Source organism: Bombina bombina, chromosome 3, assembly GCF_027579735.1.
Source record: "Bombina bombina isolate aBomBom1 chromosome 3, aBomBom1.pri, whole genome shotgun sequence".
Taxonomy (NCBI): domain Eukaryota; kingdom Metazoa; phylum Chordata; class Amphibia; order Anura; family Bombinatoridae; genus Bombina; species Bombina bombina.
Window position 1 is genome coordinate 1,205,056,697 of NC_069501.1, and position 12,561 is coordinate 1,205,069,257.

Genomic DNA, 12,561 nt, shown 5'->3' on the forward strand with positions numbered 1-12,561 from the left:
ATAATTTTTATTTTTACATTTAGACTTGTTCACTAGTTCTTTCTCATTTTATTGACGAGCGGATTAGTATCTACCCCTTTGTGGTGTGTGTATATGGGTACAGTATGTTACACAGTATGTTACACACACACACAAAATATATATATATATATATATATATATATATATATATATAAACACACAGAGAAAGTCCAGCACTCACTCACAAGCTCTCAGCTAAGATTAAAGCAAAAATGGAAAGGTTAGTTACCGCATTTGGCCAAATTGGATAACCCCAGGTACCACGTCAAGGTCCTTTCCAAAAACCTGGGACCCTAAAACAGCCACACAATGCAAGCTCTCAATCCAAACAAATTGGGAACATGTGAAGAGTGCACAGGCTTATGTAGATTACCCCAGACATATACAAAACACAGAAGGGGACTGCACTCTCAGACCGGACCGGGTACACATCCCATGACCCTGCAACAAGCTCAGCCCTGGGTGCTCACTGGCACTCACAGGAAGCTGTGCTGTCCCCAGAGTTACAGGTCTGGGTGCAAGTACCATAGGGAAAATTACAAAACAAAATAATACACACACACACACACATATATATATATATATATATATATATATATATATATATATATATATATATATATATATATATAACGAGACCCCTAAAAAATTCACTTTTAGTGAGGCAGAGTATGAATCTGACACCTCAGACATTGAAAACCCAGTAGAGACTGATTATACCACCACTAGAGAGGTAATTTCTGTCCTAGATCCACCTGTCCCACCCACAAACCCTCAGTCAAAAACGGGGTAGGTCCGTCCAAACACAAAACAAAAATAAAGTACGTAGAGGGGGCAGAGGACGGGGACAGAAATGGTTACAGATACCCTCAGAGAAAGAGAACCCCTCACAAACCAACACATTATTAAATAATGTAGTCAACCTTTCAGATAGATAATTAACAACACATAAAATTTAATTACTTAACAAAGGTTTGAGTTTTTTCACCTAGTTGTTGTTTTGATTTATTTTCCACAATTTTGGATTTGAATAGATATGTAAGAGATCTCACCCTTAAACATTTTTTTAAGGAAGACACATTGGACAACCTCCGGTTGAGTGTGTTCCCTCTACTTTTTCATTTTAAGAAATCAGCATGGTCAATGATATGCAACAAATACTTGTGGAAAATGAGGGAACACAATCCACACACAGTGGTCCTACTGTACAGGATATAGATTTGAGCAAATTCAAGAACAAAAGCTACTTCTATCCCATTAATTCCAGAGGCCCTACACTTTAAGTTTTTCAACAAACAGTAGAAAGTCTCCTTATTGAGTTGGATAAAAAGAACAAGAATCAAATTAATTCACAAGGGCATCATTGCTCAGATAATCTTAACTCACAGGAAAAAAAAGCTTTGCAAGATTTAAGTAATGATACCAACGTTGTCATAAGAGAATCAGACATGGGAGGGAACGTTGTGGTTTTAAATAAAATTGATTATTTAGCGGAATCCAATAGACAACTTAGTGACACATCTACTTACGAACATCTCTTTTCTGATCCCACTGGTCCTTTTACATTAATTCTTTGTCAATTAGTAGAAGGGGCAAGAAATTATGGCATTATTTCTTCTAAGGTGGCTGATAGCCTTATACCAGAATGTCCTGTAATGCCCATTTTCCACTATTTGCCGAAGTTACACAAAAGTATGATCAATCCCCCTGGTCGCCACATTGTGGCAGGTATAGGTTCTCTTAATGAAAATATTTCCTATTTTTTGGACAGCTTTTTACAGCCGATTGTCATCAAATTACTTGGTTACTTGAAAGACACAACAACATTGATTATGCAAATTGAGGATATTGAATGGAAGAAATCATACAGGTTTATCACTCTTGATGTATCATCATTGTACACATCTATCACTCACACCAAGGGTCTTAATGCTTTGGAACACTTTTTGTACACTTTGTCGTTGTACGACGATGACACAATTCAATTTCTCTGTTTAGCCGCAGAGTATTTGCGCTCACAATTTTTTTTTTCTTTTTGAGGGTCAACATTATCTCCAAAGATGTGGCACAGCTATGGGCGCTAAATTTGCGCCATCCTATGCTAATCTCTATATGGGATTCTGGGAACTGTGCCACATCTTTGGAGATAATAATCCCTTTAGACACAATATTATTTATTTTGGAAGATATATTGATGATCTTCTAATAACATGGGTAACCCAGCCCTCTCAATTATGTTCCGTATGCCGCAATAGGGTGTTCTCATTAACCAATGTTGAGATGTTAGAGACCACTGAGCCATCCGTCTCTGAGGATTCTTCATCCAGTGAGGTGTGTTCCATAGATTCTTCTGTTCCTACATATGCAGCTTTCCCGAGTTCCGCTCCTCCTTCGCCTGTAAGGGGTTTGTTTCCACCAGAGATTACAACGCAGTTCTGCATGGCCATCTCTTCGGCCTTAGCAATGTTACCTCTTCCTGCTTCATGCAAGTGAAGGGTTAATCCAGGCTCTCCTGCCCAAGGACCATTGTGTAAAATTATGATTGTGTCCAATCAGTCCTCTGAAGATGCGGTTCCCTCTGAGGCTTCAGAGGTAGAACCTCCAGGGTTGGAGTCTACTGACTGGATTCCACCAACTGCGGAGGGCTTAGCATTTAGATTTACATTGGCATGCCTGCGTTTACTTCTGAGAGAGGCTTTGGCGATGTTAGAGGTTCCCAGTACTGACCCGTCAGTTGAATCTCATTCCTCTAAATCGGATAACGATCTTGACTAGACAAGTGGAGAGGGATGGTAATACTATTCCTTATTGTCTTGATTTAATTTTGTGTTATTGTTTATTTAGAATCCCAGTTCCTAGCTCTAGGTGGGGTTGTGTCGTATGACAGGCTAGACCTGTTTCTTGTTTCTACACTCCTTTTAGCGATCATCAGCTTGCCTATTTTATTTTTACCTTTCTATTCTGTTTCGGATAGTTTTCGGTTTTTAGAGCTCTGGGTTGTTATAGAAACTCTTCTTAGAAAGATGTTTCGTTGCATGGGATTTTTGGTACTATCGACTTAGATGGTCGAGATTGTTGGAGACTTCTGGTGGAGGCATCTAGTTCTCTGTTTGGGGTGATGGTTCCCCCAATAATTTTGAGACAAATTTTAAGCCTCAGAATTTATATTCTTTAATTTGATTATTCTCAGTTTTTCTAGCATTGTTGGAACTTAAGAAGTTTCTGTTTAGCCCTTGAGTATTCTAACAGATATGTAGTATCCTAAGTCTGCTCCTTCCTTCTACACAAGGGAAGGAGTTTTTTTTTTCTAGCTTTCCGGTCCAGTCTTTCGGGTGACTTTTGGAGTCATTGTCCCGGTATCTATTGCACTGTGGGAATATTTTCTTTCCACTGTTAATGCATGGTCCAATAAGGGGAGGGACTTTCCATCCTAATTGGGTTCTATGATTTTTAAACAGAGCTTTTAGTTCTCATTTTTGCCGGAGAATGTAAGGTTCTCTCTTCCTTTTGTTCAGGAAGAAAGATGTTTCATCCTTTTGAGCAAATCCGGGTCTTCGGAACCATATTTTCCAGCAAACCTAGGTTTCTTTTTTGGGATCTGGGGTTTAATGTGGCAGTATCCTGCTTCCAGATTTTACAGTAGCTCCCGGGTATTGGTGTTTCTGGTTTTCTTACCATCTGCTGTTAATCGACTTTTAGGGATTTTCTATTGTCTTTTTGATCCTAAGAGTTGGATCCAGACTTGAGTTTCTGGTGTAGACACCATGGTGGATTCTTTAATTCTGTTTTGTCTTACAGACAGGACTTTTTTTTTTCCTGAGACCTTGCAAAATTTCTTCATCGGGTTATGCCCTCCAGTTCCCCTTCTGGCCTTTGTTGACACTGGATTGGAGCTTGATATAGCCAGCCGAGGCCGAGTCTTTGGCATGGCAGGTTTTTTTTGTTTTGTTTTTCTAAATCTGTCTTAACAGACTTACAGGGAATATCGGTTGGGGAAATCGATCCCCAGTGTTCCATTCAGATCTCCCTGTCTTGAGAGAGTTTATCATTTATATATATATATATATATATATATATATATATATATATATATATATATATATATATATATATATATATATATATATATCTCAAAGGATTGACTTTTGAAACAAATAAAGGGGACTTTCATTCATGAAGTATAAAAAAGCTCCTTTATTTGTTTCAATCGATTGCCATTTTTATCTGCTACAGCAGCCCAAGGCTAAAAAATTTTTTTGCTAAGAGGTGAAAATGTCACCTCTTAGCCAATAGCTGTGCGGTAAATGCGGCTTGGCGCCCATGGGAGCCGGATTTATTGCACGGATATTGACTAAGAGGTGAAAACGTCACCTCTTAGCAAAAAAATTTTTAGCTGTGGGCTGCTGTAGCAGCAAAAAACGTCGATCGGTTAAAACAAATAAAGGAGCTTTCTACATGAAGTATCTTATACTTCATGAATGAAAGTCCCCTTTATTTGTTTCAAAAATCAATTCTAGCGTTTGTAAAATGCTAGGATTTACTTTCACTTTAAGCCCAGCGCAGTTAGGAAGGCATAGAATGTCCTAATGGTGTGAAGGGGTTAAACACTAAATACACTTTATACACCTCCCTTTAATTATGGGTGCAGCCATTTTGAGCTTAGGTTTCACTGCAGGTATCTGAAGGAGAGTTGCTGCACATGTGCAAACATGTCAGTTCTGGGATGCAGTTAAAGCTAAATTTCAATATGGCCGCACCCATGACTAGAGAGAGAGGCAGAGGATAACCTCAATACTATGCTTATAAATGTATTTAGTCTTTATTCTCCCCTTAAATGAGTATAATGAACAATTATGGTGTCCGGAGAATGTGGGCTCATCCTCCGTAATCTACCATTTCTGTCTATGAGTCTATATTCTGTTATCTCTGTTCTCCTTTACTTTCTTATTGACACATGAGTCACTAAGACTTACCCTCCCATAAATAAACTTCACACACCTATCGCACAAAAGATATGGCCTTTGTGCTTATTCTTTCCAGAAGGCACTCATATTTTTCTTTTTTGTTCGGCATCCATTAGAGGTAACCTATTAAGCAAACCTAGTTTTATATATTCTTCTCCTGGTTAGGCATAAGAATCTCACTAATCAATTACTTAGACACTTTCTATGTACTCTGCATACATTTGCTTTTTCTTTATTGATATGGTTTATAAAATTAATTTATTATAGTAACAATAGTGAGTTATACATTTCTGCAAGTGCTCTGAATAGCTTCCTTTTATGAAAGAAGGTATATATGAAGTGTAAAATATTTCAGAATATCTCAGCATTTTTATCTTCCTACTTTCAGCCTAAATAAAGGTATAAGTAATTAAAATATATTTGTATCTTAGTAAGGACATCAGTCTTGTAAATATTAATGTGCAATTAATTTATTTACAGTTCGAAAAAGGTGAGCTTTTCGCCAGCACAAAATAAGGAAAATCTGAACAATGGAACAGCATCACCAGCAAAGGTATGTTAATATAAGAGTTATACATTGTTATAATTTTAAGTCTCGTTTCATTTTGTGAGATAAACTGTAATAGAACTAATTTTAACAGTTTTTTTTTTTTTTTTGCCGTCTCCCATCAGCTTCGCCTGTATGTAGTTTATAAAATAATTTAATTTACTGTGTAATAGACTTATTGTTTTGTGATTTCCATATGACAAATTTTTGACAAACCATATGCAGAGATTTAAGCCCCATTTATCAAGCTAAGAAATCAACTTCAAGGCCCCAGCATTTCGATAATTAAGTAGCCGTGATTTTAAAAGCTCTGCTGCTCAACGTGCCTGTCACCTAAAGTGTGGCGGATTGAAAACATCCCTAAAAGGGGGGGACGGCACAGCGAATGCTGTCCATTCACAGTGAGGTTCGGTGGACATGATTTGTGGTAGCCAATCATGTTCGCCAGACCTTTAATAAATGGAGCCCATCATGTCATCTGCTAACAGTTTTTGCAATTTTAAATTATTATTATTAAATGTAATTATTATTTTTAATTAAAATGGGTCACACAATGGAGAAAAGGAAACTCATGTTTTAGAAGATTGCTGTTATATTTAAGGGAAAGTATAGTCAAAATTAAACTTTCATGATTCAGATAGAGCATGCAATTTTAAGCAACTTTCTAAATTACTCCTATTATCAATTTTCTAATGTAGCCATCCAATCAGCAAGCACTACCGAGGTGCTGAGCCAAAAATGGGCTGGCTCCTAAGTTTACTTTCCAGCTTTCTAAAATAAAGATACCAAGAGAACGAAGAAAAATTGATAACAGGAGTAAATTAGAAAGTTGCTTAAAATTGCATGCTTTATCTGAATCATGAAAGTTTATTTTTGACTAGACTATTCCTTTAAAACATGCATTTCCTAAAGAGTAAGGCATCACATAATCATTTATTTATTTAAATTCAATTTATAGAAGTTACATATTTGATGTTCTCGGCTGCCCTTATATTAATACAAAACTACTGTTATAAAAAAGAGAAAAAGAAATTGAAGTCAGAAAAGTAGATGATAACAAAGAATATAATTTTGTAATGAAAAGTCTTATTTTAATATGAGTTTCTTTGTAAAAGGTAAGATTATGCTTACGGTCAAATGTAAAAACATGAAACTGGTAAATCTTTATGCCGAAGTGGGGATTTATTTATGTAGCCTTTAATAGTGTTTTGTCTCTCCTATGAAACAAAATCCACAGGGACATATTTAAATTAATAAATTGTAAAGTCTGTCTGACACATGTAGTAGCCTCTAAAATAGTTGTTTTATTACCTAGTTTTAGCCAAAAATGTACCCTTAATCATGGAACTGCGTTGCTCAGAGTTGAGATAAGGGAATACGCCCTTATTAAGATTTTAAAGGGACAGTAAAGTCAAAATTAAAATTTCATGATTCAGGTAGAGCATGCAATTTTACTCCTATTTAGAGCTGACATATTTCCACTTTAAGGGAGGACACATTAAAAATACACGTCAGGGGCAGTTTAAATGTTTGAAAAATGTTCCTTTATAATAACCCTAGCATATGAATTTTTCATATGTCCCCCCTTTAAAGCGACAATATAGAAACCCTACTCCTATTATCAAATTTGCTTTGTTCTCTTGGTATACTTTGATGAAGAGTAAATCTAGGTAGGCTGATAGGAGCTCATGTCTTTAGCAGTCAATGGCAGCAGTGTTGAAACTATGTATAACAATTACACATGGCTAAAAACACATGCATACTCCAGAGCTCACCTAGGATTAAACTTTAACAAAGGATACCAAGTGAACTGAGAAAAATTGATAATATAAGTAAATTCGAAAGTTGTTTAAAATTTTATCATCTATCCAATCCATTTAAGTTGAATTTTACTTTACTGTCATTTAAGGAACTCATACCAATTTTCCTCACACTTCCCACATCAGCTCTTGCAAGGTGCTCTATAAAATGTCACTCTGTGTTAGTAAAAGATTCAGAAGGATTTGAATTATTATCCTAACTTTGTTTTCTTACATAAACATAAATCTTTTTCTACTGTTTAGTCCTTTTTTTTACTTTACTTAATTTCCCTATTTTTTTCCAGTTAGAACTTTGTTGAAAACTTCAGTTATCTCCTTATTCTTGGTACCCTCTTGCAATACATTTTCTTTACTCAGTTCACCTATTCAGCATCTTTTCTCTTTCACAAATCTTTTTGTTCTTGCTAATTGTATTGGTATTCATTGTTGAGTGAGCCGCAATGCACTACTGGGAGGTAGCTGAGCACATCTGGTGAGCCAGTGACAAGAGAAATATGCACATCCACCAATCAGCAGCCAGCTCCCAGTAGTGCATTGCTGCTCCTAAGCCTACATAGGTATGCTTTTCAACAAAGGATACCAACAGAATGAAGCAAATTAAATAAGGCAGTTCATGGCAAGGAATGTGTTCACTTGAATTGCAAAGGACGGGGTTGCAAATAAAGATTCTGGCTCTATTTTGTGATGCTGCTAATGAAATAAATCACATAGTAACCACACAGTTCGGCTTGTGAACCTGTGACCAAAGTTAGAAAAACTCAGAAGAAAGAGAATCCACTACAGTGACAAATGTATTGTGGGAAATACTGTGTACAGTACGAAGCACCAATTACTGTGGCCAACAATTGCTTCTTCTGTATAAAATGTTAATTCAATGAGAAGTATCAATGTAAAGAGATAAAAGGGCCGTTAAATGCACCTTGCTTAAGGGCTTGATTTATTAAGTCGTTTGCCGCATTACGACCGCAGGTTCTCACAAGCAAACCTGCAGTCTGTATTTATCATGCAGCGTTCATCAGACCGCTGCTTCCTATCCTCTTCTCCACCTTTTAGGTGGAGAATTTCAATCTCCCGGTCTCGTCTGACCTGGGAGATTGACAGCTTCCTGCAGGTGATTGGCTGTGCGCGGACAGGTGGCAGTGTTGCACAAGAGCGCAAAATAGCTCTCTTGTGCTGAATTTCACCAACAGAATTCAGCCCGCCAGAAGCGAGCTGCGTAGGACAGGGGCGCATGTGTACGCCCCTGTCCACTGTCGCTTGATAAATCAAGCCCTTTGTGTAAAGATTGCGTTTGTCCCATGCTCCCTAGAGGGGGCAAAAAGCAAAATCTGTAACTTAAAGTGAATGTCAACTTTCATGATAAAGTGCCCGGTTTTTAAAAAAACTATTAAAAACAGGGGCACTTTCATTCATGAAAGTTTACATTTACAAATACTTACCTTCTCCTGAAACGCTGGATAGCCGATCCCCCTGCCTGCTTCTTCCTGCTGTACTTACACAGCAATGGCGAAACCGGCTTCCTCCAATCACGGCGTGGCCTCACCAGATGGATGCTCCTTTGGGGAAGCCGTGATTGGAGGAAGCCGTTTTCGTCATTGCTGTGGACCTGCAGACGGGGGATTGGCGATCCGGCCTTTCAGGAGAAGAAGGTAAGAATTTGTAAAATCCGCCGCAATGTAAACTTTCATGAATGACAGTGCCCCTGTTTTTAATAGATTTTTTTTTAAAAACGGGCACTTTATCTAAAAGTTGACATTCACTTTGTTTTTTTTAAAATGCTACAAATTGACTAAACTGCATATTGATTTGCAAAATTTTGAGAAAATAGACTTTTCTCAAAATGTTGCAAATTAATATGTGGTTTAGATAAGAGAAACGTTTTGCTTTTGCTATTTTTGTTAGATATCAGTTTATATCAGTTTTACGTATTTTAATTGTATTTTTTTTTTTCTTAAAGATAAGAAGAAATCCGTTTAACTCTCCCTTGGAAGAGATTGAAACAGATGGGAAACACCAGCCACCTGATAATGGTCTTCCTAAACGTGGTAAGTTTTTAACGACTTTAATTTATTTTAAACTTTCACTGTTTAGACTTGAGTTTGATTTTCCCCTCCTGGAGAGCTTTGGTTGGGTACAATTTATGAATTGCTTGTCTTCCGAAAAATCAGCAAGATTATAGTTTTATAGAATCTCACAAATGTTCAAATCATGGCGATATTTTGCATTTCTACCTAACCCAGTTCTCTGTTGGAGGGGGAAAATCATGATTTTGATTCTGAATCACTTTATCTTCATAATGAAGCATGATATCATTTTGTTCTCCTACTGTTTTTAAAGGGACATTAAACTCACAGCATGTGTCGGCTATTAAACACTGTATTGCAAAAGAAATGTTTTCAAATTACTTAACACTTTCATTTTCTTAGCAAATTTACATGGTTTTGCAAATTGAAAGCAGCTCAGTGAAGCTCCTCTTGAAAAGGCTGATGGAATCCATGTTCATGGTCTCCTTTGAAATTGTCAGTTAAGGGCAGATGTAAATGCTTGTGCTCTGAGCTAACCAATCACTGTGTAGAATGTTTTAGACTCTCTAGCAACTTTACCCATGCTAAAGTATGATGGAGGCACTCCAGCCTCTCTGGGAGGAAATTAATAAGTACATTTTTAATAAAATAATTTAGTATTTCACAGCAAAAGCAGGACAAATTTATAAAGAAAATAGTGCAATGTTGTTGAAAGATTAAATGTTGGGTTTAATATCCCTTTAATTAAACACTGACTTATGATAAATGAATTAGAGCTCTCAATCTATTGAATATTCCTGTTTTTCTATTCTATTAAATGCAAATTTAGAAAAAGAGAGTTAGGATATTGTACTCATTTGTTTTAATGTGCAAATATGAAAGCTTAGTAATCTTTAAAAGGTAAAAATGGTTTGTATGTGTAAATATATATATTTTTTTTAAATGCAGATTTGTGGACAAGTAATGCTGCTGTATTAATGCGCATTGGGTATTTCAGTAGCTCTCATATTATAGGGAAATGAGACAAATACATTTTTAAATGACATCTCCAAAATGGAACAAAGATGAATACAATGTCCTTTATTTGTCAGAGCACTAACATGTTTAACAGATTAAGGGGATAATTCTGAAACTTCCAATTCAATATAAATCAGGACCTATATTACCTATTCGTCAAAGTATGGATGTGCGGTCATAGTGTAGTGTTTGTGAAAATGGTTTATCCACACGCTCTCATTAAACCTGTATATAGGGCCTACCGTGTTCGCTATATGCAATATAATTCACCATTAAATCACAATGAAAAATATAGTTAGGGCCAGGAGAACCCAAAATCTGGTTTCAGTTTTGTAAGGAGGTCTTTCCTTTATTGCAGTGAATAAATATTGTTTAGGATCAGTTAGTTGTTGCTTTGACTTGGAGCCATGGTTGTTTGAACGTGTTTTTCTGTACATCATTTGATTTTTGTTTGTCTTAAAGTTAATGATAGAATTAATCTGTGTTTTGTTACATAATTTCACCTAGTTTGTAGGACAACAATTTCTCACTGTAGATGTTGTATTAAAGAAAAAAAAGCCAATATAGTGTCAGTTCAGGGTGTGTGGGGATTTATTTGCCAACATACAAGTTCTAGATATTGTGTGGTATTGGGTGCTGCAAACATTTCCTCTCCTAGAGTCTGATTATCTTACTTTCTCTAGAACAAGTTTGAAAAACAGAGCTGATACTCACAGGGGCGGCCCTAAGGGAATTCTCTATATTAATAAAAAATAAAATAAAAAAGGGGCTGTCCATGCAAGTGGCCCCCTATAGAAGTAATGGAGCTCACAGGAAAGGACAACTTTGCTAGGGAGAGAGAATTTAGCAGGAAACATGGGGCAATCTTTAAAAGAAGCATTTATTTCTAAATGCAATGTTTCTAGTAAGGTTATTACTGTGTTTTCATTGGCATATGCACATATGCTGTGAGGGCCATGCACTAGTATTTAAACTCATAGAGCTGGTATGTTGTGTTTGTGAAGACTTAATTTGTGTCCTACAAGATACAGCTAACTCTGAGAAGGTGCCGGGCCCTCACAGCATATGAAAAACAGTAATATCCTTTGCTAGAAGCATTTTTTGCTAATGGAAGTATATTGGGAAATGCTTCTATTTAAAACTGAAATGCACCCATGCACATTTCTATCCCTTTAAAGGAACATCCCCAGCCAAAACCGCGTGCAGTTCAGTTTTGTATAAAAGCATTTTCTCTTGTAAGATGTATCGAGTCCACGGATTCATCCTTACTTGTGGGATATTCTCCTTCCCTACAGGAAGTGGCAGAGAGAGCACCCACAGCAGAGCTGTCTATATAGCTCCCCCCTTAGCTCAACCCCCCAGTCATTCTCTCTGCCTGCTTAACTGCTAGGAAGGGCAAAGAGCTATGTGGTGACTAAAATGTTAGTTTTTTATTTCTCAAGCAAAAGTTTATTATTTTAAATGGTACTGGTGTGTACTATTTGCTCTCTGGCAGAAAAGGGATGAAGATTTCTGCAAGGAGGATGATGATCTTAGCACTTTGTAACTAAGATCCACTGCTGTTCTCACAAGGCCTGAAGAGTACTGGAAAACTTCAGTTGGGAGAACAGTTTGCAGGATAAGCTGCATATGAGGTATGTTCAGTCTATATTTTTCTAGACAGACTGTGTTAATTCTAGAAAAGGCTGGCAATATCCCCATGAGGGAAGGGTAAGCTGTATTCAGACATTTTAATAGGAATTTCAGCTTGCTTGAAGGGCTCATTAGTTACTGGTGACACTGTTAGGAAAAAACGTTTTGTTTATTGATGCAATTATAACGTTTTCTGAAGGGACTAAAGGGCTGGTGACACTGCTAGGAAAAAACATTTTGTTTATTGATGCATTTATAACGTTTTTTGAAGGGACTAAAGGGGTCATTATGGCTTGGTTTTGAGTTTTGTAACTCACATGGTTAATTAAGAGACACTCTGGTGTTTCTCTGATAGGCCTCAAATCATTGAGTGAGGTGGGAGGGGCCTATTTTCGCGCCTCAGTTGCGCAGTTTCCTTTCCTCTGAGACATATCGCTGCTTCTCCTGAGCTTCCTGCTGTGTTTGAGGGCTGTTAAAGAAGTTTTTCCCCCACAAATTGTTCTGAAGGGCAGGTAGGAGCCACAGCAGAGCTGTGG

At 37.0% G+C, this 12,561-nt stretch overlaps 1 protein-coding gene across 9 annotated transcripts in view; it reads left to right on the top strand.

Moving 5' to 3' along the window:
- The window catches only part of SYTL2 (synaptotagmin like 2), a 260,784-nt gene that overhangs the window by 144,265 nt on the left and 103,958 nt on the right, over positions 1 to 12,561 (top strand). For all 9 annotated transcript variants that reach the window (XM_053708648.1, XM_053708653.1, XM_053708651.1 and 6 more), the window contains exons 5-6: positions 5,466 to 5,538; positions 9,310 to 9,397. In XM_053708648.1, coding sequence (XP_053564623.1) covers positions 5,466 to 5,538; positions 9,310 to 9,397 — 161 coding nt within the window. The remainder of the gene's footprint in view (positions 1 to 5,465; positions 5,539 to 9,309; positions 9,398 to 12,561) is intronic.